The 23,063-nt window shown below is 47.0% G+C and overlaps 1 protein-coding gene across 4 annotated transcripts in view; it reads left to right on the top strand.

The window, feature by feature from the left end:
* The first annotated feature begins 7,982 nt into the window (after positions 1–7,982).
* CD99L2 (CD99 molecule like 2) overlaps positions 7,983–23,063 on the top strand; it is a 94,287-nt gene continuing 79,206 nt past the window's right edge. For all 4 annotated transcript variants that reach the window (XM_077146851.1, XM_077146850.1, XM_077146849.1 and 1 more), the window contains exon 1: positions 7,983–8,119. In XM_077146851.1, coding sequence (XP_077002966.1) covers positions 8,053–8,119 — 67 coding nt within the window. In that variant the 5' untranslated portion in view covers positions 7,983–8,052. The remainder of the gene's footprint in view (positions 8,120–23,063) is intronic.

Here is a 23,063-nt window from a genome sequence, read left to right as displayed (position 1 = left end):
CGCTGAAGAAGCCTTTTGCCCTACTGTGGCATGTACCCCATGTGAATGAAGAACTCTGCACAGGCATAGATCAATTTAAGTGGTAGTATTTTGTTTCACAAAGGGGTGCATTGAGAAGCACACTTTAGAATTGTGTACTCTGGAAAGGCCAGGCTGGGCTGCAATTCAGCAGAATGCCCGTGTCCTTGATCTATATAGAATCCTAGGAATTCACCCATTCACCTTGTTTCTGAAGACAGCATGACCTCTCCTGACAGCAGAAAGCTCCTGGTAGAAGCGCAATTTCCCTGACCCAAGTGCCTCTACAGAAGAGTCTCCCTGGGAGGGAACAGGCCAGTTCCCATGCAGTGTCCCTGCACTCATTCTGCTCTCTCAGAGCTTCACTCTTTCAGCTCCAGATCACAGGGCAAGTGTGAAAAGATAGGCAGAGATCTGCTTTCAGTTCAGCTCAGCCACAGGCGGAACGTGAGCTCAGACTAAACAAAGGACCTGCCAGACCCGCTCTTTGCCTTCCTCCAGCAGTTCTGGAACTCAGCCTTGCAATTTTATCCTGGCCCAAACCTGGCGGGGGAGGAGAACAAGTCATGGGACCCCTGGGTCAGAAGGGACTTCAAAGGGGCACTAGGGAATGGAAACTCCCTACCTCCAGGGGCAGTAAGTCTGCCACTCTCAATGTTTCAGAATCCATCACCCTGTAGCTTGTCCTCTTTCTCCTCCTATCCTAAGTTGAGGCCACACAAAAGAGGTCCGATCCCCCACAAGCCCCTTCTTGTGCCTCCCTCTTCCTTTATACCCACGTAATGTTATCTCTTTCTCCTGCCTGAACACCCCAAGATGATTTCTGATGTGAAAATTTCTGAGTTCCCTTTCGTGTCCTGTTCACTGGTCCCTGGAGCAAGTCTGGCTTGCCAGTGTCTGTCGGAGAGATTGCTGATCCCCAGAATGGGACATGTGTCCAGGCACCATGGGCTGACCAGGAGACAGTAGGATAGTCACCGCCCTCCTTCTACTTCAGAACAAAGACCTCCAGCAAGGTATAGGGGGAAAAGATGTTAAATTCTTTCTGTTATGATTCAGGAAGCAGCTACCACTGAGATGGTTTTCTTATTATGCCTCCCTTCCTCCCTACCTGCCATGTGTTATGAGCTCTGTTGATGATGTACTAAGTGCTGTTCTCTGCACTTCACGTGTAGGTAGAAGTGCTATCTTCTACACGAGAGCCCTAAGAAGTGTTATTATTATACCCATTTGATACATCAGGACACTGAAGTCCAGTGAGGCAAAGTGGCTTGCCCAAGGTCATACCTTGGCTGGTACATGAAGAGTCATGCTGGCTCCAGAGTCCATGGCCGAATGCCATCCCCCCTATACTTACTGGCCCATGCACTCAGTCTCCTGCCAGCAGTAAGCAATGGCGGACCCCAATACTGGCTTCAGAAGCCCCCCTCTTTCCTATGCCTCAGGTCATGACGCCAAGTCCAGCACTTGTAGGGGCAGTGGCAAGGCCCAGGCATCAAGAAAGCTGTGTCCAGTTGGGGTGACCCTCTCCAGCCTTCTAGGATGGAGCCCCTTGGATAACCAGCAACCTGCTGACTTGCCTTGGTCTACTGGCCCTGCTGTCGAGGCTGTGGGGGCTAAGGGCGGCAGCAGAGGCCTGCACCTAGAAGGTTCCTGCAGATGGTGGGCAGACACCCTCCCACTGGTCAGGCCGCTGTAATGGGATCTGGGGGATTGGCCTGTTTAATGATATGGTAGAGAGAGGGGCCCCAGCTCCTCAGAAACGCTCTGCTGGGACTTCTCAGGACCATGCAGTCGTCATGGGTGGGGAATCCCTTGATCCCCCTCCCCCATCTGAAACAATGCGAATGAGGAACCAAGTCTCCCTTTTCTAAACAGGAGCCCTGTAGCACACATTTGTCTACCTGAGCCGCAGGTAGGTGCAGGGGTCAAGAGCAGGGTTCCCTAAGAGTGCAAGCTATTTTACCAGGCCTCAGTTTCCTTTGCTATAAAATGGGTACAATACTAGTGCTTAACTGCTAGGATTTTTTTTAACTTGATATTTTGAAACAATGTCAAACTTACAGTACAGTTGCAAAAACAATACAATGAGATAAAGAGAAGTCGAACAAACGCCCCCCCCCACTCAGATACCCAGACCCGCCAATTTTAATATTTTGCAATATATTATCCATCTATCTGTCTATTATCTAACTATCTATCTATAAATTTTCTGAACATTTGACAGCAGGTTGCACAGATCATGCTCCTTGAACACATAATACTTCCAGGCATATTTTCCATGAACAAGAATATTCACTTATGTGGTCACCTTAGGTGCAGTTATCAAGTTTTAAGAAATGTAACACTGATATAAATTTTACTTTCTATATTCCAATTTTTTTCTATTGCCTCAATAATATCCTTTTGAGCCATTTTTATTCCATTCTTAGGTCCCATCCAGTGTCACATAATTGTCATTATCTCTTTAGTTTCTCTTTCTTTTTTTATTATGGAAACACGTGCAACACAAATCTTCCCATCCCAACCATTCCCAAACATGCCATTCGTTTGCATTAATCACATTTACAATGTTGCAGTACCCTCACCACCTTCCATTACTAGAACTTTCCCTTCACCCTAAACAGAAGCCATATACGCATTCTGCATTACTTCCCCATTGCCCCTAGCCCTGACCCCTTGTAACCTGTATTCTACTGTCTCTATTCTCTGATACTGTCTGATATTTCTTCATATTCTGTGATATTTTCTTTGTGGTTACCATGGGACTTACATTTAACATCCTAAATCTATAATGATCTTGTTTGCTTTGATACCAACTTAACAACTTTAATAGCATGCACACACTATGTTCCTCTACGCCTCTGTCCCCACCTCCTGTACTTAGTACTTGCCACAAATGACTTGTTTATACGTTATCAGCTCCAAACCATTGGTTTATCGTTGCATTTTATCCATTTGCATAAAATTGCATTCTTGGTCCTGGGATCCATGGGAAGAAGCCCCCAGGGAGAAATTGAGCAGGGGACAGCCCTGCCCTGGCTTAGGACTCAGCTTGTTCACCCTGCGAGGTGTATGGAGCATGCACCGGAGAGGAGAGAAAGTGAAAGCGGGAGTCCCAGTTAAGAGGCTCTGGTTTTGCTTAGCTGTCCCCAGGTGGTGACTTATGCTGGGTGTCTGTAGTGGGAACCGAGAGGAGTAGGTGGCTTTGAGAAATCTTTAGGAGGCAGGATTGCCAGATACTCAGTTGATATATGGTAATCAATTTCTGTTCAGACGCACATAACCAGTTAGACATAGAACCATGCTGCTCCAGTTTCTCTCTGCCTCAGATTACCCAAGCCAGCTGGCAAAAGTCTATAGCCAAACAGAGGTTTTATGTTTGTACTTAGGAGTTAATGGAACCAAATGGTCGCATTGCATAGGCTGCAATTTGACTCCAGTAATACTCAGATGCATGTACTCTAGCATCCTAGAATGTGTGGTGTGTGTGTGTTGTACAGAGGGTGTTGGATCTCCTGGTATCCCAAAGGGGTGACAATGCCTGAGAAAAACTAATGAGAGGTATTTTTGAACAAAACGTTTCTGCTATTAATCGGAGGCTGTTTTCCACAGTTCTGTAACCTACTCTGGGAGATCTCTCGGCTGCTATTATTACAAGAAAGACTTAATTTAAAACTTAAAGAGGCCAAATGTGGGTGTCTGTGGTGTGAGTCTCCCGAGAACTTCCTGGAGACTCCCTGGGCATCAGGGAGCTAAGCGTTAAGTCCCATTTGTAGAGGTCAGAATTTGCAGTGCAAAAAAGCGGCCTTGGAAATATTACAGAGACATAAGTTATTTCTTGCCAAGTGCCTATGCAAATTGCATATTAACGCGACTGAGCACTAGAAAGAAATTTACAGAACAGTCTCTGCCATTAGGAAAACACGCAGGTAGAAGATAAACCCCGGTTGACTTGGCACGCAGGCTTCCTCCAGCTGACGGGGTGTTGTGCATTTAGATTTCCCAAGAAGAGGACTCCTTCTCATGATAATGAGCCTTGACTCCAAGTTATGATCTGCCGGCATTTTGCACCGCCCTCTTTTCCTTCTGTGTCGTCATGTACGTCCTTGGTGTGGGAAGAAAACCCTCAAAATGGGGCTCCTTACAGGAAGCAAAAAGGCTGAAATGATTCGAACCTCATGGGCATTTGCTGCATTACCTGACAAAATGCCCGGGGGCCTGAGCTAAGCTGGAACCCCTCTTCCAAATGGGTGCCTTCGACTGAACCCCCACCCCACCCTGCAGTCTTTTCTGTGGCTACTGCTACCTGTGCGCCACACACCCTGCCCCCAAACCCTTTTCTCCAGTCTCATGGCCTCTACCCATAGAAGGTGCCAATAGCCGCTTCAGGGGACCACTTTCTCTGGAGCTCCCTCCAACCCAGCCTGCACACCACGGCCCCCACCGCCCTGCTGCTTACTGCCTGAAAACTTCAGCGGCTTCCCTCTGACCGTGGGACCAAGTCTTTCTCCTTGCCATGGCATTCAAGGCCCAGCCTGACCTTGCAATATTATAGAACCCAAGAGAATAAGATGCTGCAGAGAGGCGGAGGAGCCGGGGAGGGGTTGGGGACTTGGCTTACAACTCAAAAAATATGAGAGGAAACATTGTTTCAGAGTCCATTTTCATGGCTTCTGCTTACATAGGGGGTGCATTCCAAAAAATCCTGGGTCTCAGGGCTCTGGGTGGGCTGAATGGAGGCTCAGACACTGGGTGGGTGTATGGGGGGTGGCGGGGTAGCCTGTGGTTCCCAGGCTTGTGAGCATCACCATAGAGGGATTTTTCTCTTTTTTTAGTTTGGGGACAGTATGGTTGCCAACTTTCAATTTTGCAAAGTTAGCACATTAAACAAAACACTACCACCTTTTTATGAAATAAAGGACTTTTGTATTCCAAAAAAAGTTCCTATCAATGGAAATGCACCATGCACTGCACCGGATTCCCCAGCTCCTGGCTCTATAAGGAAAATGAGGTTGTTGTGGCAAGTTTTGCCCCATAAAGCTAAAGTGCTGACTTTTATTCTGAAATCATGAACTTTGTCTCTTACTTGCTCTACATGGTAGGGGGAGAGGGTGTTCTGTCCCTCCCCCAGCCCCTACCCAGCTGGGGCCCTTAAGCTGGTTTGGTTGGAGGCATTAGGGCCCAAGGCTGGGGAAGGAGATGAGAAGCAGATGGAAGGGCCGGAGAAGCCTTGAGCATGAGCTGAGCTACTTTGGTTGCTTCGTTCTTGCCCCTGCCCCTATGTGGAATCCCTCTGTGCCCGGGCATCCCAAGGAAAGGTGGTTTGGGAACTCCGGGAAATGGCACTCTCGGTGCAGAGAGAGCTGCTCTCATGATGGGCACTGTAGTGGGGGCGGGGTGGTGGTGGTGGCAGTATGGTTTTTCCAGGACTCTGGTGGGAAGATGCCACTAGATGGGGCTGATTTGGGCCACAGGTGAGGGAGGCCCCAAAGGGACCTCCCAGAAATATTGAGGGTGGGGTCTTTGTGGCAACAGGGAACAAGAATAGGAACTCTGCACTGGTGACAGCAATAGGATTTGGAGGTTGTTTTGGAATTTGGAACATATCTTTCCAGGGATATGGTGTGTAATGAGAGAGGGGGGCAGGGAGTGAAAGTTTGGGGAGTGATGGTGGAATCCCAGGCTCATCCTCAGAAGCCTACTTAACCCAGAGTAGTGTAAGTTCAACCGCAGGACTGATCATATCCTGAGTACAGCAGCAGGCAGCCCTGCAGGGATGGGCAGCAGGGAGCACAAGTGGCCAGGGAGGCAAAGCTTGCCTGTGGTGCCCACCCACCACCATCCATGCCTATCCCTGTACTCTTGGCTTAGTCTGATGGCCATTCCCCTGTGCTGCTGTTCCTCTGCCTGGACATTTTCTGAGAAGAGCTGGCCAGTTAGGTCAAGTGATTTTTCAATTGGTGGCAATTTTTAGAGAACGAGAAGGCTAGTAAAGGCGGGGGGGGGGGGGGGTAGGGTGGGCAAGGGGACGGTGTGTAAACAGGAAATCTTGGCCAAATGCGGGCCCCAGTACCCACATGCAGTGGCAGTGGCATTGGGCTCTCTCATGTGGGCAGAATCATGATTTCTAAGTGTAGCACTTTTGGCATGTAAACCAACTGCATGCTCAACTGCCATTCAGCAGGGTGGCCCTGTCTGCCTGGGAGGCTCACCGAGTTCCAGGCTGAGGTTCTAGATGTCACCAGTCCTCTCAGGCTCTAACCTGAATATTGTCCTTTTCTGTCACTTCTGATTCCTGGGTCCGAGAAGGCCATCGTTAGGTCCCGCACCCTCACTTGCTAACATTCATCCTTGCAATGGTTCAATCGGCTGGAGCAGGGGCTGACAAACACTTTCTATAGAAGGCCAGAGAGTAGAGGAGGCCTTTTAGGTTTTAGTGGGCCACCGGCCTCTGCTGCAGCAGCTCACCTGTGCCGTGGGTGCATAAAAGCAGCCGAAGGCAATACCTCACCTAATGGGCAGGGGGGGAGCCCCTGTACATTTCATGGACGTTGGAACTGGAATTTCCTCAAATTTTCCCATTTCACAAACTCTTCTTCCGATTTCTTCTCAACCACTTAAAAGCTCAAACATCATTCTTAGCTTTTGCAGGTGGGTGGGCTGCGGCATGCCTTTGGCCTGGTGCTGGAGGACTGTCTTGGAAGAGTTAGGCTGAGGGGGGCTGGTGTTTGGCCAGGGGGAACTTCGGGTGTCCCGGCCCTACCTTTCCCCAGTAGACCTCCGGCTGGGTGGCTCTGGCTGCACACCACCAACCTGGAGCCAGGATGTGAACTCCTTCTGCCTGGCTCTGGAGCACCTGGTCTTAACCATTCACCGGCTCAGGTTCCTGGTGGCCCCGTGTGACGTGACCTGCTTGACCCTGCCACCTCAGAGCACCTCCCTTTGGCTCCTTTTCCTTGTTCCGCATTTAGGTGATACTGAGGGTTGGCAGGAGGAATTTAAAACATGGGTAGAATGCCCGGGAGGCATCGGGGGCACATAGCACGTGCTCCGCGACCACCAGCTATTGTTGTAAATTCCGCAGCTGCCGGAGTCAGGGAAGGAGTGCCAACACCCTCCGAGCCCACGATCCTTCCGACCGCCTAGCCCGGGTGCATGGAAGGCCAAGAGGTAAAGACCTCGGCTCCCTGTCGGGAGGACCCTTCTCTCCCTTGGCGGCAGGCCACGAAGCACACGAACTGGGGGGGTGGGGGTGAGGCAGGAGCCAGTTGGGGGGCTCCCGGGCGGCGTGGGGGCCCAGGAAGGCTGCCGCGGGGACCGGGGGCAGGGTGGCAGCTGGCACCCTCTGAGGCGAGTGCGGCTCGGGGCAGCGGCACAAAGGCAGGGCTAGGCTCGACGCCGGCGCGGGCCAGGTCGCTTTTGCTCTTTGTCCTCGCCAGCTGCCTGCAGCCCGGGCCCGTCAGTGGCCACGGACGGCTCCTCGGGCCCCCTCGGCCCGCTGTGCGCACCGCCCCGCGCAGGTGAACTCGGCCGTCCGCGCAGTCACCGAACCCCGGGGAGGGCCGCCCCTGCGCCCTGGCCCTCCCGGCGCCCCTCTGGTGACGGCTTGCCCCGGCCCGGCCCTGCGAAGGCGGCCTTGGCAGCGGAGGGGCCCCCGGGGACCGGCCTTGGCGCCCCCGGGTGAAAGGGGAAGAGCCTGGCCAAGGTCACCGGCGCTCCCGGCCGGCCCTCAGGCCCCAGCCTTGCCACCACGCTATAGCGCCCCGAGGCACCCGGCCCGACCCTGCCCCTCGCGCGACCCCGCCTACCGCCCGGAAGCCCCGCCCCTCAGGCTGCGGTCGCGGCCGCGCCCCAGCCGGGCGCGCTCCCTGGAGCTGGCGCTCGCGCGCGCCCCTGCCCCGCCCGCTCGGGGCCGCGCCCTGCGGTGGCGACAGCGCTCCGCCCCTCGCCCCGCCCCTCCGCGCGCCTCGGCCTCGCCCGCGGGCGCTCTCGCGCTAACGGTGCTGAAGCGCCCCTCCGCCCGCTCCCACCATGGTGGCCAGGCGCTCCGCGCTCCTCGCCTGTCTGGCTTTCACCTTGGCCACCCTGGCCCAGAGAGGTAAGGCGGGCGGGGGGCGCGCGGGGCGGGGGCGCGGAGTCCCGTCGGCCCGGGGGTCGCTCTGCGCATGAGCGGCCCGGCCCTCGGCCCGCGGCCCGCGAAGGAGACGGTGGACGGGCGGGGCGGTGCGGGGCTGGTGGGCGGGGGTCCCAGTCCCGAACCCGCCGTACAGACCTCGCCGTTGGTCGGTGTGGCCGGACAGGACGGGCTGGGCCCGCTCTTGTTGCTGGGCTAGAAACACCCGAATGGTTCCCACCCCCCACCCCACCCCCACGCACGCTCCCCAAATCCTCCACAAGCAGGTGTCACCACCCGTGCCACAGTTGTCCCCAGGGCGGTGTCGTTGGCGAAGCCTTGAGGAGAGCACGCATCCCTCACAGCAGGGCTCCTGAGAATTTGCCGCGAGGACACCTGCGGCCCAAGCACCTGGCGACCTTGCGGGCGGATTTCCAGCCCCCTTCCTGCGGCGGGCGGGCTGGGGTGGCGGCGGTGGGTAACCTGCTCCCCAACTGCTGCTACTGCTGCCCGCTCGAGTTGTGGAGACGGAGAGGAGAAGGGAGTTCTGCTGAGTCAAGGGAGCAAGTTTCTTACACCCGAGCGTGGTCCAGGGCCCGGCCGGCATCGGGGACATGGTTAGAAATGCAGCATCTCAGGCCCCGCCCCTGAGCCGGCTGCTAAGTCCATCTTTGCCTTTTAACAACGTCACCAGGGAATTGGTAGGCACTTTCAGGGTTGAGAAGCAGTTTCTTTGAATATTCTGATGCCATCTGCGGTTAAAAATAGTCCCAAACGTGTACCAATAGACTCTTCTCACACTTATTTATATCCCATCTACGCGTCAGAAAAAGGGTGTAAGGAGAACACTGCAGTTGAGCACAGAATTGTGCTCTGAGCTTCCTGGCCAAACAGGCACACTCGACTAGAGAAAAACAGGGCTCAGCTGGCCCAGTACCGAGTTCTAGTAAGATTTATCTCGCAGATAAGGCCCACTAAAAAAACAGTGGACGGTTTTGCAAAAGATGTGGAAATGTTTTTCACATGGCCAACCCTCATGGAGTTGATACAAGAGCAGCCATTTAACAGAGGACAAAGGGGCCAGGTTCTGTCCCAGGCCCTGAGGCCACACCTATGCTCATGAAGCTGACATCCCCATAGAGAAAAGCACAAACTTTGTCAGTGCTATGATGAAAAATAAAGCAAGTTAATGGGATAAAGAATCATTGAACTTTCTTTTAAATCTCTCCCTCATGGAATATAATTTTCATGTTGCTTAGGTTACATTTGTGGGATAAAGCTTTCTCATTTGATTGATTTGCACCTAATGACATGGAAAATTTGAAAGTGGAAGCACGAAAAAGTTAGAAAAGTGACACTGTCTTTGAGGGATATGAATGATTGGGTCTCACATTTTCACTGTTGATTTAGGAGGTGGTAGAGGAAACTGAGAAGCAGTGACCCATTCTCCGGATGAGGAAACGGGGGCACAGAGCGGTGAAATAATTGCCTAAGATTACACAGCTATAAGTGGTACAGATAGAGCTAGAGCCAATGTGTGACTGATCCAGAGTTCCTGCTTTTAAACACTAGGCACTTAGACCTCGAGGCTGCCCCACTTCCTGGCCAAGTGGCCTTAGGAAAGTGAGTTTCTCTGAACTTCAATTTGCTCATCCGAATGATGCCACCAGCTCCCACTTCTTGAGTGCATGCTGTGCACCAGGCACTTCTCCAGTATCACACAGGCCAGGGATTATCCCCTTGTTCCAGCCGTGGGTCACATAGCATGGGGGAGGTAGGGCCAGGATTTGCCCCAGCCGTCTTTTCTTTGTTGTTTTAATGAAGAAAGCTGAGCCAGAAGAAGCTTTGTTTCATGTTAGGGACCCAGCTTTCAGGATCTTTATCCCAAACAAGGTGACAAATGGGCCTTTTGCCTTGGTGGGCTTCTGGGCTCAAGGAAGCCCCACTTTCTGAGTGGTGGGTCTGGCTGGGCCTGCCAGAGGGCCACGTGATTCCTGGTCCTGGGCCTCAGTACACGGTCACTTCCCTGCCTGATTTGGGCAGTCCCTCCAACTTCTGGCAAGTAGAGACAGACTTCAGGTTCCCAAGAGTTTAGAGGGCAGTTAACAAGTCATTCTTGCTCTAATCATGGATTGCTTTTTAGTTCTATGTGTATTTTACTAGCCTTGGAAATCCTCAGAAGACAGATATGCCATCTCTGTGTGTGGGGTGGCAGAGGTGGAAATTGGAACAAGGGCTCTGTTTCCAGAACGCCTTCAATGCACACACATTTGTCCCTTGTTGCAACCCCCTGATGTCCTTGATGGCCCTTTGGTTACAACCTTGAAAAGTACCTGGGTGGTAAGCCACTCATACCTAAGATGAAAAAGGCATGACCCAGAGAGGTTTGGTAATTTACCCAAGGTCACATTTAGTCTGGAGCAGAACTGGATTTGAACTCAGGTTTTGCCAAGCAACCAAAGCAGGAACCCTGAATGCAGAAGCCAATATGAATTGGGCAGTTGTTTGAAATGTGAGAAGTGAGCCAAGAATAAGTGAGGTGAGCAGTATTAGCAAACCAAGAAGCACCTGCTCCCTTGAAGAGAGGTAATCCAGCCTAGATGGAGCATTCCTAGGGCCTTGGGCAAGCCACTCAACCTGCGCCTCAGTTTCCTCATCTGTACAATGGAGCCCCCCCCACCTCATGGGGGTTGTTATGAGGATTAACTGAATAATGTGTAAAGCGCTGAGCACAGTGCCTGGCACAGTCAGCTGTTTTCATGTGTATGATCACTATTCAAGTTACCCTAGACCTCCCAGGGCACATTTAAAAAAAAACAAACCACTGTGCAAACCTTGGCAACACAGTAAGTGGAAGAAGCCAGACTACAGAAGGCCACGTGCTTGTGCAATGTCCACACCAGGCAAATCCCTAGAGACAAAAAAATAAAGTTGATCCATGGGCTGCCAGGACCCACGGGGAGGGGAGAATGGGGGGGACTGCTAATGGATACAGGGTTTCATGTTGGGGCAGCAGTCATCACACTGGACAGAGAGTGTGGGGACTGTTTGCCTTCCAGTCTCACCTGCTTTGATTGGTTTATGGCCCCTTCCTTGCTGTCTCAGGTGACACCCTCCACCCCCCTCCATTGCCTTGACAACCAGGTAACTAAAACAGGTTTGGTTTGTTTATGAGCCACAGAGCCCACACAAGAGTCACCACACAGGAGCTGGCAGGAGCGGGCCAGTGGAAGGGCCTGGCATTGCCTCTCGTGGAGCTGATGGCAAGGAGGCCCGTTTGACCACTGGGGACCAGGGCGAGGAGGGGGCAGGTGGCTGGTTTCCATCCTCCCTCCTGCCTTCAGGGAAGGGGCCTTCCAGATAGACTGGCTTGCCTACTCTGTTTTCCGCCCCCATGCCTGGTGTTTGTTTTTCCTGCCGCATGTGCATTCTTGGGCTTTGTACCTTCTTGGCATGCTTCTCCTCTGCTGCCTGTTCCTTTCCCCGAACCTGGACATGGCCCTCAGGGGTTCAATGACTGGCAGATCCCGCTTTGCACTTAAGTGCTTCCAGGCATCCTAAACATATATTAGAACCATGTGTGTAGGTGTCCCACGCAGGAGGTGGTGGAAAGCTGAGGTGGGCAGGATAATGGCCCCCCAAGATGCCCTCATTTGCTAACAAGTGTGGAGTAATTTGTTACAGCAGCAGTAGAAAAAAGACTCTGGAAGCCAAGAGTTACATTTTAACGTCCTCTTCATTCTTTGGAAAAAACTACTTTGTGAGGTTTCTTTACATCGTTTTAATGTCACCATTTAAAATCAGTCCCCAGTTATACTCAAAATTCAGGATTTGAAAAGAAGTGTGCAGAAGACTGACTTGCAATGAGTTCTTGGCACCGCAGTGAAAGTTTACAGAGCATGGGGTGGGCAGTCAGGGCGGGGGTGTTTTGCAGCCCACCCTCCCCGGGCTGGCTGCACTTAATTGTGCTGAGGGGAGAGGATCAGAGCAGGAGTGAGTAGGCCTGTACTTCACCCCAGCTTCAGCCAACTAGGTGAGCTAGTGCTTCTCCTAAGCTGTCAGAGGGTTCTACAGCTTTAAATAAACAAACTTTGAAAACTGCTGCTGTCCTTGAGCCCCAGTGAACAGAGGCCCCAGCTCAGTGAAGATGTGTTTGAAGGGGAGGCACCACCGCACCTGGCTGCATTGCTAGGAGCTTCCTTTTGGGATTCTTTTCCAAATCTGAGGCGGTCCCCTCTGCAGGAAGTGCTGCTGCAGTGCAGAATTCATTATCACAGAGCACGCCCTGCTCTGAAGGGGTTCATGTTGACCTTTTTCTTTTCTATGGCTGCGTCTCCGCGGGGCTCCACCATTTGCTGGCAGCAGTTACCTTGCCTGCACCAAGGGGTAGCTTTGTTGCCTGTCCGAATTGTTGGAGGACAAGCCCGGTGAATTGCTAATGTTAATAAGCAGAGTGTTGTCTTCAAGTCTAGGTGCTGATGACATTTCAGGGACTCAGGTTAACATAAGCCTTTACTTGGCCAGAACCCAAGTGCCACCAAAATTATCAGGGAAGGCTCAGAGACCCCAAATCAGCTCATCTAGAAGAACTGACCCAGGAGTAACTGCACTGGTAGCTTGTTGTATTCCTTTGGCTTCCTGCATTGTTCTGAGTTTTCCCAAAGGGACATACCCTTTGAACTTTTTTTGACACAGTCACTGTCCATTCATTGGGCTTTGTCAGTCCTGTTCAAAATTATGCAAGAATCCAAAAGAGAAACGCCCAAACCACACTGTCTTAATCCTTCACAGCTCACACTGGGTGTACCAGCAAATTGCAGGTTGGGGCTCCCTTTTCTGTCCTTCCACCTCTCCACTGAAACTGCTCCTGAGCAAAGGTCAGCAGTGACTTCTGTGGGGCTAAATCCGATGGCCACTTGGCATCTCCTGGAAGCACTGCCCCAAGTCCTAGGAGGTCATACCCATTCCTGACCTTAGCGCTAGTATCAGTGCTTCCTGGTCGCCTGCTCCACATCTCCACATGTGGGCTGCTGGCCTGCTGGTACCCTTTGACAACTGAATCCCAGACCCTCCTTCCGGAGCCCTGGACCTCCCGGTAACCCAGCCACCTAAGGACTACTAATGCCCTGCACGGCTGAATATTACCCCTGCTACTCAGCATCTTGGAGGGATTTTATTCAAATCTGAGCTTCTGCTCCTCCCCCAGATTTTTCCCCCTCAAGCCCTGGCCACTTCTCTTTTTTTGGGTGGCTCTGGCCACTTCTCCACACCTCTCTTTCCCTCACGACTACCAGGGCCATCCTGAGAATCATCTAGATTCTAACCTTTTCCCTCCCCTTCCTCTGCTATGTCCCATGTCTGGGCCACTGTCCCCTCGCACTTGGACCTCCAGCAGAGACTTCCCAACCCGTGTCTGAGCATCCTCAGATGCCCTCTGTAGTCCGGCCTCCATGCAGCAGCCAGAGCCTCTTTGAAATGTAGATCAGATCCCTTCCCACATCTGCCCAGATCCCTCCACGTCCCTCAGCTCCCCTGCCCCCTCTCTGTGCTCCAGCCACACCTGCCTCCCTACCCGTCCTAACGGTCCTCCCGTCTGCCAACCACTGCCCTGTCTGGGCACCTTTGCATTTGCTGTCCCCTCTGACTTGAAGCTCCTCCCCCAGATAGGTACATGGTTCTCTCCCTCATCTCTTCTCTGACCACCCTCCCTAAAAGGGTCTCCCAAATCCCCTTCTATCTGCAGTCCGCTTTAGTTTTCTTTAAAGCAGTTACCCCAGATACGATGTATCCACCTGTGTGTACTCACAATCCATCTCTACTGCTAGACTCTGAGCTTCTTGAGGACAAGGACTTGGTTGGTGTCTGCTTTGTCATCAGTATTTAAAACAACACTTGGCACAGTTGTGATGGGGCACTCAAACACAGTAATTGAAGAAAGTCTAATTGGGGGACTCTTTGTAAGACAAACCAACAAGAGGCGGCAAAGGCCATTGGTGAGCAACATCAGGAGTGCTTCCCACCCTTGGCATTCACGGGGCAAGGGCAGCAAAGGATTCTAGAATCCATGGCTGTGGGAGAGAGCTGGGCCACCTCACAGGGACACAGCCAACCTCGGACAGCCTGGAGGGAGGGAGCCAGGATTGTAAATACTGTGAGTGTTCCCGCCTTCCCACCTTTGATGGCTCTGATGGCTAAACCAGTGTATTGCAAACTGTGCACCGGGTGCTCTGGGCACTGCAGACATGCAGCGGCAGTGAACTCATGGTGGCTGTTTAAAATCTTCGAGGCAAATGCAGCAATACTTGTTAGACATCGTGCAGATCCTGCTATTAGGTTGCTTGGGTCTAACTAATAAATAGAGCTGTTGGATATTTCTTTCAGTTTTGGGGCACTGTGTAAAAATCACTGAGACACTAAGGGAATCTATGGGCTAAACCCAACTGGAAGCCAGAGGGCAAGAACCCACTGATGTAGCTCAAATTCATCAGCTGCCTGGGGCACGGAGGGTGGATCTGGGGTGTGTGTGTGGGGGGTGCACGGCAGCTAGCAAGCCTGTTACTCACTTATTATCTGCTAATGAATGACTGAGGGGTTACTGGGCCAGGGCTAGGAAGTTCAAGCACAGGCACAATGGCTCATCTCTGCTCTGTGATGTCTAGGACCTCAGCTGGGAAGACTCAGAAAACTTGAGTCTGGAGGCTTTGTCCCTCATATATCATCAAGGATGGGCGCAGCTAGGACTTTCGACTGGAGCACCTACACATGGCTTCCTCACAACATGGTGGCTATATTTGAGCTTCTTACCTGGCTGCCCAGGGTCCAAGCATGGCCTTTTATGACTTAGTCTTGAAGGTCACTCAGCCATGCCTTCACTGACTTCTATAGGCTCTGAGTCCCTATGGCCAGTCCATGTTCAAGAGGTGAGACCAAATATCCCACCTCTCAATGTGGCAGGGTCAAAATATTTGTAGTCCAATTTTAAAACAGTCATAAAAGTCCACTCAGGTTTCAAGGCCCAGCTCAAATGCTACCACCTCGGGAACCTCCTCCAGTTCTACCAGTTGGTAATAATACTTGCCTGACTTCTCTGGTTCATTTCTGATACCCTGTTAGCTAGAACTGGCCTTGTTTGCACACTTTTGCCATGGGGGAAGGCCACTTCCCAGAGCACATTGCCTGGCATCCAGCTGCCTTGGAGGACCTGTAGAGAGTGGGGCTTTAGGGGCTATATTACCCCATCAAGGTAGGGATTCTTTCCATTCAGAGAAGAAACCTTGAGTGTTGGGCAGGTTCTTTCCCAGTAGGAGGTTGTGAGTGTGGTATAGTTGCCATTTTGGAGCTGGGGAATTCTTGGTGGTGGGGACTGCCCTGCGCATTTAGCAGCATCCTGGCCCCTGTCCACTGGATCCCAGGCACACACACACCCCCACCTGATAACCAGGCATTGCCGAATGTCCCTGGGGGCAGGAGCACCCCATTGAGAGCTGTCATTGATGCAGAGACCAGCAGCTTCTTTGTAATTCCTCTCTCTGTTTTCAGAATTTCTCATGAGTCACCAGAATTGTCTGTCATTGTCACACTGCCTCAGGATAGACATGTTGGAGTAAATCAGATCACAGCCAAGCATCGTGGGTTGGTCTCAGCTTGAGCCGACTCTGGGAATATACCCTAGACTCCTTGGTGAGACCTGAGCTCATCCTTGTTAGATCAGGCCTGTTCACCACTCTCTTTAGGTAGTTAGGCTCTATATTGATTTCCACAAATGGCTTGTCCCATCTCTTTTGTGTTAATCCTTATTCTTTTCCATTTTAGGCAGGTGGTGACCTTGTCTTTTTTTTTTAATATTTTTATTTAAGAAAACAAGCAATACACTTAGAACCACCAAAAATGGATATCTTAGTTAGCGTAACCATAGGCATATTTAAATAAAGTATCCAAATAATCATTGTAGAACCTGTGTTTGCACAGTAAGTTGTATGAACCAATTTAAAATTAAGGCAACAAAGAAAAAATCTACACATTCAGGTTGCAGAGTTTCTTAAATTCTGAATATTAAACGCTAACTTAAATACTGTTTGATCAGCTATCAAAACTGAATGTTCTCAAAATATCAAGTAGAAAGTTATTACAGATATCAACATTGCTATAGAAATGACCTCTGTTATGAACATTTTCCTGATTTCAGGAAAATATAAAGATACAAATGCTTTTACAATTAACATATATAAATCTTAACCACTTATTGTAGTTTCCTAGCTGCCAGAATGCAATATACCAGAAACAGAACAGCTTTTAAAAGGAAGAATTTATTAACTTGCAAGTTTACAGTTCTAAGTCTGTGGAAATGTCCCAATTAAAGCAAGGCTATAGAAATATCCAAATTAAGGCACCAACAAGAAGCTACCTTTAGTCAAAAAAGGCTGATGAAGTTCAGGGTTTCTCTCTCAGCTAGAAGGCACATGGTGAACACAGCAACATCTGCTAGCTTTCTCTCCAGGCTTCTTGTTTCATGAACTCCCCCAGGGGTGTTTTCTTTCTTCATCTCCAAAGGTCTCTGGCTGCATGGGCTCTTGTGGTTCTCTCCAGAATATTTCCTTTGTGAAAGGATTCCAGTAAACTAATCAAGACCCACCTGGAATGGGTAGAGACACACCTCCATGGAAGCCATCTAAACAAAAGTTACCACCCACAATTGGGTGGGTCACATCTCCATGGGAACAATAAAAAAGCTCCCAGCCAGCAATATTGAATGAGGATTAAAGGACATGGCTTTTCTGGGGTCCACCACTGATTCAAACTGGCACGCTACCTAAAATATATCTTAGTTAGCTTACCCATAGGCATATTTATATCTAAATAATCATTGCAAAGCCTGGTTGTACAATATGTTTCACAAACCAATTTATAAAGTTTGTCAACTTTGCTATAGTAGTGACCTATGTTAGTAAGCATTTTCAAATTTTTGATTTCGGTAATTTATTTTATCTAATACTACTATAGCTGCCTATGGTTGTTTTTTTTTCTTCACCATTTTTGTTGTAAAATATAACATATATATACACAGCAAAGAAAGAAAAATAGCAATAATTTTCAAACCACACTTCAACAAGCAGTTACAGAACAGGTTCCAGAGTTTGTCACGGTGTGAAGGGATTTATGTACCCTGAAAAAGCAATGTTTTAATCCTAAACAATTTTGGGAGAGCAACGGTTCCTTCCAATCCCTATTCAGTACTATAGGTTGGAAACTTGATTAGGTTATCTCCATGGAGATATGACAATCAGCTGTGGGTATTAAACTTGATTAGATGGAGACGTGCCTCTACCCATTCTAAGTGGGTCTTGATTAGTTTACTGGAATCCTATAAAAGAAGTATTTTGGAGAAAGCTTCAGAACGCTGCAGAACCACGAAGCAGAGTCTACCAGCCAGTGACTTTTGGAGATGTAGAAGGAAGACGCTTCCTGGGGAGCTTCATGAAACAAGAAGCCGGAAGAGAAAGCTAGCGGATGCCAAGTGCCCTTCCAGCTAAGAGAGAAACCCTGAATGTCATAGGCCCTCCTGAACCGAGGTAACTTTCCCTGGATACCTTGATTTGGACATTTTTATAGACTTGCTTTAATTGGGACATTTTCATGGCCTTGGAACTGTAAACTTGTAACTTATTAAATTCCCTTTTTAAAAAGCCGTTCTGTTTCTGGTATGTTGCATTCGGGCAGCAGCTAGCAAACTAGAACACATGGGCTACTGTTCCCTCATCTCAGATTTTTCCTTCTAACTGCTCCAAAACATTGGTGGCTTTACCAGAGTCATAATAATGAAATTGTACAATATCTGTCCTTTTGTGTCTGACGTTTTTCACTCAACATTATGTCCTCAGGGATCCTCAGGGTTCATCCACACTGTCATATGTTTCAGGACATCATTTTGTCTAAATGCTGCATGATATTCCATCATATGTATATACCACATTTTGTTAATCCACTCATCTGTTGATGGGTACTTGGATTATTTCAGTCTTTTGGTGATTGCAAATAATGCTGCTGTGAACATCAGTGTGCAAGTGTCTGTTTGTGTCATTGCACTCATGGTACAATCCAAGTATTGATATTGCTGGGTCATAGGGCAACTCAATACTTAGTTTTGTGAGGAATTACCAAACTGACTTCCACAGTGACTGAACCATTTTACATTCCCACCAACAGTGAATAAGTGTTCCAATTTCTCCGCATCCTCTCCAACATTTATAGTTTCCTGTTTGTTTAATAGCAGCCATTCTTATAGGTGTGAGGTGGTATCTCATTGTCATCTTAATTTGCATTTCTCTTATAGCCAGAAAGATGAGCAGCTCTTCATATGCTTTCTAGCCATCTGTGTTTGTTTGCTCTTCAGAAAACTACTTATTAAATACTAGCAGTCAATGAGAGGGAGGGCTAAGGGGTATGGTATGTATGAGTTTTCTCTTTTTATTTCTTTTTCTGAATTGATGCAAATGTTCTAAGAAATGATCGTGGTGATGAATATAAAACTATGTGATGAGTTGATGAATCAGTAATTGTGAGTTATTGATTATATACCAAGAATGGAATGATCATATGGTAAGAATATTCATATTTGTATGTTGTTATATTTAAAAGAAATTTAAAAATTAAAAAAAAGGAAAACTACCTATTCATTTCCTCTGCCATTTTATAATTGGGTTGTTTGTTCTTTTGTTGTTGAGCTGTATAATTTCTTTATGTACACGGGATATCAAGCCTTTATCCAATATATGGTTTCCAAATATTTTCTCCCATTGAATTGGCTGCATTTTCACCTTTTTAACAAAGGTGATCTTAAAAAGTTCCCATTTGCCTATTTTTGATCTTAAGGAGTTTCAATTTGTCTATTTTTTCTTCTGCTGCTTGTGCTTTAAGTGTAAAGTTTAACAAGCTACCTCCTATTACTAGGTCTTGAAGATGTTTTCCTACATTTTCTTCTAGAAGTTTTATGGTATTAGCTCTTATATTTAGGTGTTTAATCCATTTTGAATTAGTTTTTGTGTAGGATGTAAGGTAGGAGTCCTCATTTATTTTTTTGGCCATTAATATCCAGTTCTTCCATGCCTGTTTTTTTTTTTTTTTGAAGCTAATATTTTTTTAATACAAAAAACAGGTAAAGATGGTATAAGAAAGGAAAACTACTAAAAATGAACATAGATGCAGAAATTTTCAGTCAAATATTAATTAGCAAATTGAACCCAGCAACACATATTTAAAGACTATACCCCATGACCAAGTGAGGCTTATACCAGAGATGCAAAGATGGTTTGACATAAGAAAATCAATTAACGTAATACAGCACATCAACAAATCAAAAGGGAAAAATCGTGTGATCATCTTGATTGATGCTGAAAAAAGCATTCAACAAAATTCAGTATCCCTTTCTGATAAAAACACTCCAAAAGATAGGAATCAAAGGTAACTACCTCAACACGATAAAGGGAATACACGAAAAACTGATAGCCAGCATCATACTCAATAGCAGGAGACCGAAAGCTTTCCCCTCAAGATCAGGAACAAGACAAGGATGCCCACCATCACCACTGTCATTCAACATTGTGTTAAAAGTTCTAGCTGGAGCAATCAGGCAGGACAAAGAAACAAAAGGCATCCAAATTAGAAAGGAAGAAGCAAAACTCCCATTATCTGCAGATGTTATGATACTATACTTGGAAGATCCTAGAAATCTACAGCAAGGTTAGTTGAGCTAATAAACAAATTCAGCAAGGTGGTGGGATATAAAATTAATTAATTAAATTAATGTGCAAAAATCAGTAGCATTTCCACACACAAGCAATGATCTAGCTGAAGAGTTAGTTAAGGAAAAAATTCCATTCAAAATAGCAACCAAAAGAATCATATACATAGGAATAAACCTAAGTAGGGACGTAAAGGATCTGACATAGAAAACTACATAACATTGCCAAAAGAAATCAAAGGAGATTGTTCTAGTTTGCTAGCTGCTGGATTGCAATCTACGAGAAATGGAATGGCTTTTAAAAAGGGGAATTTAATAAGTTGCAAGTTAACAGTTTTTAGGCCATGGCCATGCCTGTTTATTGAAAATACTATTCCCATTCCAGTTCAGTGGATTTGGGGGTCTTACCAAAGAACAAATGTCATAAATTTGGTGGTCAATTGCTACACTCTTGATTCTGATCTGTGGGTCAATTCTTCTGTCTTTGTGCCAGTACCATGTTGTTTTGACCACTGTGCCTTTATAGTAAGCTTTAAAGTCAGGAAGTGATTGTCTTCCTACTTAGCTCTTCTTTCTTACGATATTTTTTAGCTATTCAGAGTCTTTTTTCCCTTAGCTAGACTAATGAAGAAAAAAAGAAAGCAGACACAAATAAATCAGAAATGAGAGGAGGGTCGTTACCACAGATCATGAAGAAATTTAAAATATCATAAGAGAATATTATGAGCAACTATATGCCAACAAACTAGACAACTTAGAGGAAATGGAATAATTCCTAGAAACACACGAGTTACCTATACTGACTCGAGAAGAAATAGAAGATCCCAAGAAACCAATTATAAGTAAAGAGATTATTCAATGATTTTAATGATTCAATCATTAAAAATCTTCCCACTAAGAAAAGCCCAGGACCAGATGGCTTCACTGGAGAATTTTATCAAACATTCCAAAAGAACTAATGCCAATCCTGCTCAAACTTTCAAAAAATTGAGGAAAAAGGAACGTGACTTAAATTATTTTATGATGCTAACATTACTCTAATACCAAAATTGGGTAAAGATGATACAAGAAAAGAAGACTACAGACCAATCTCCCTAATGAACATAGAAGTGAAAATTCTTAACACAATACTAGCAAATCGTATCCAACGCCACATTAAAAGAATTATACATCATGACTAAGTAGGGTTTATACCACGAAGGTAAGGGTGGTTCAACATAAGAAAATCAATTAGCATAATACAGCACATTAATAAATTGAAAGGGAAAATCACATGATCATATCGATTGATGCCAAAAAAGCTTTCAACAAAATCCAGCATCCTTTCCTGGTAAAAACATTTCAAAAGTTAGGAACTGAAGAAAACTTTCTCAATATCATAAGGGCATATATGACAAACCCATAGTCAGCGTCATACTTAATGTTGAGAAATCGAAAGCATTCCTCTTGAGATCAGGAACGAGACAAGGATGCCCATTGTCATGGCTATTATTCAACATTGTATTAGAAGTTCTAGCTGGAGCAGTTAGACAGGAGACAGAAATAAAAGGCATCCAAACAGGAAAGGAAGAAGTAAAACTTCCATTGTTTGGAGATGACATGATCCTATACTTAGAAAACCCTGAGAAATCTACAGCAAAGCTATTTGAGCTAATAAACAAATTCATTAAAGGGGCAGGATACAAGATTAATGTACAAAAATTCTTAATGTTTATATACACAACCAATGACCTATCTGAGGTGACAACTATGGAAAAAATTCCATTCAAAATGGCAACCATAGAATCAGGTATCTAGGAATAAGCCTAACCAGGGATGTCAGGGACTTATACACAGAAAATTACAAAAAAATTGCTAAAGGAAATAAAAAATGATGTAAATAGATTTTTTTTTTTTGCATGGGCAGATACTGGGAATTGAACCTGGGTCTCTGTCATGACAGCCAAGAATTCTGCCACTGAGTCACCATCATACCGTCCTAAATAGATTTTGTTTCTATGCAGAAATATATATTTCGTATTATTGGTATTGAACCATGTCTTCAGCTTTTTCCCTTTATTGTGAATTATAACATATAGAAAAGTATACAAGGCCCATAGTTGCAATTTAATGAAGAACTCCCCAAGCAGGTCAAGAAAGAGGGTGCTGCTGTCACCTGAGCAGACTCAGCTGATCCCAGCTCCCTCCCTGCCCTCAGAAGTACCTGCCACCCTGACTTTTATGACAGGCATCTTCTTGCTTTACTTTATATAGTTTTACCAATTGTATATGCAGCCCTAAATAATTTCTTTGTTTTGCCGGTCTTTTAACTTTGTAGAAATGGAATCACACTGTGTGCAATCTTTTGTAGTTTTGTCTTTCACCCACATTGTTGATGATCCGTTGTAATGTCATTGCTATGTATTATGCCACTGTTTGAATACACAAGTTATTTTATCTGTTCTTTCATTGATGGATATTTGGGTAGTTTCCCGTTTTGAGCCATTTTAAGCAGTGCTATCATGAGTATTGTTCTGTACATGTGCAGGACTTTGTCTAAGGTAGCGGTTCACAAATTGTGGTCCAGGAACTATTAGGGGATCCCTGGGACCTTTTTACAAGGTTGAAACTGTTTCATTGCTCTGACTACTAATGGAGCATGTGCTTGGGTCTTCCGGTGTTTTTAACATTTCTCAGTTTCAATTTCAAATACCGTAAACAGGGTGGTGCGACGGTGACTCAGTGGCAGAATTCTCTCTTGCCATGCTGGAGACCTGGGTTCGATACTGGGTGACTGCCCATAACATTGAGGGATATAACACACATAAACAAAAGCTCTTTTGGGTCCTCAGTAGTCTTTGAGTATATAAAAAGTCCTAAGACCAAAAAGTTTGAAAATTGCTTCTCTAGGAATATACCGAGGAGTGGAATTTCTGGGTTTTACAGGGTTTGTAACTTCAGTTTTACCAGATAATGCCACATCCTCATCTCACAACACTGTATTGTCAGACTTTATTCTAATTTTAGCCTACTGTAAGTATGTAATTGTAGCCTAAGATTTAATTTGCATCTTTCCAATTACTCATGGGGTTGAGCATCCTTTTGTAAGTTTATTGTCCTATTAGATTTCCTCTTTTATGAACTGCCTGGTCAACTCTTGCTCAATTTCTGTTTATTCTTTTTCTACTGGTTCTTAATCACTATGCCTTATTT

This window comes from Tamandua tetradactyla, chromosome X (assembly GCF_023851605.1).
Source record: "Tamandua tetradactyla isolate mTamTet1 chromosome X, mTamTet1.pri, whole genome shotgun sequence".
In the NCBI taxonomy this organism is placed as follows: Eukaryota; Metazoa; Chordata; class Mammalia; order Pilosa; family Myrmecophagidae; genus Tamandua; species Tamandua tetradactyla.
This window is presented reverse-complemented; position numbering and strand designations above follow the sequence as displayed.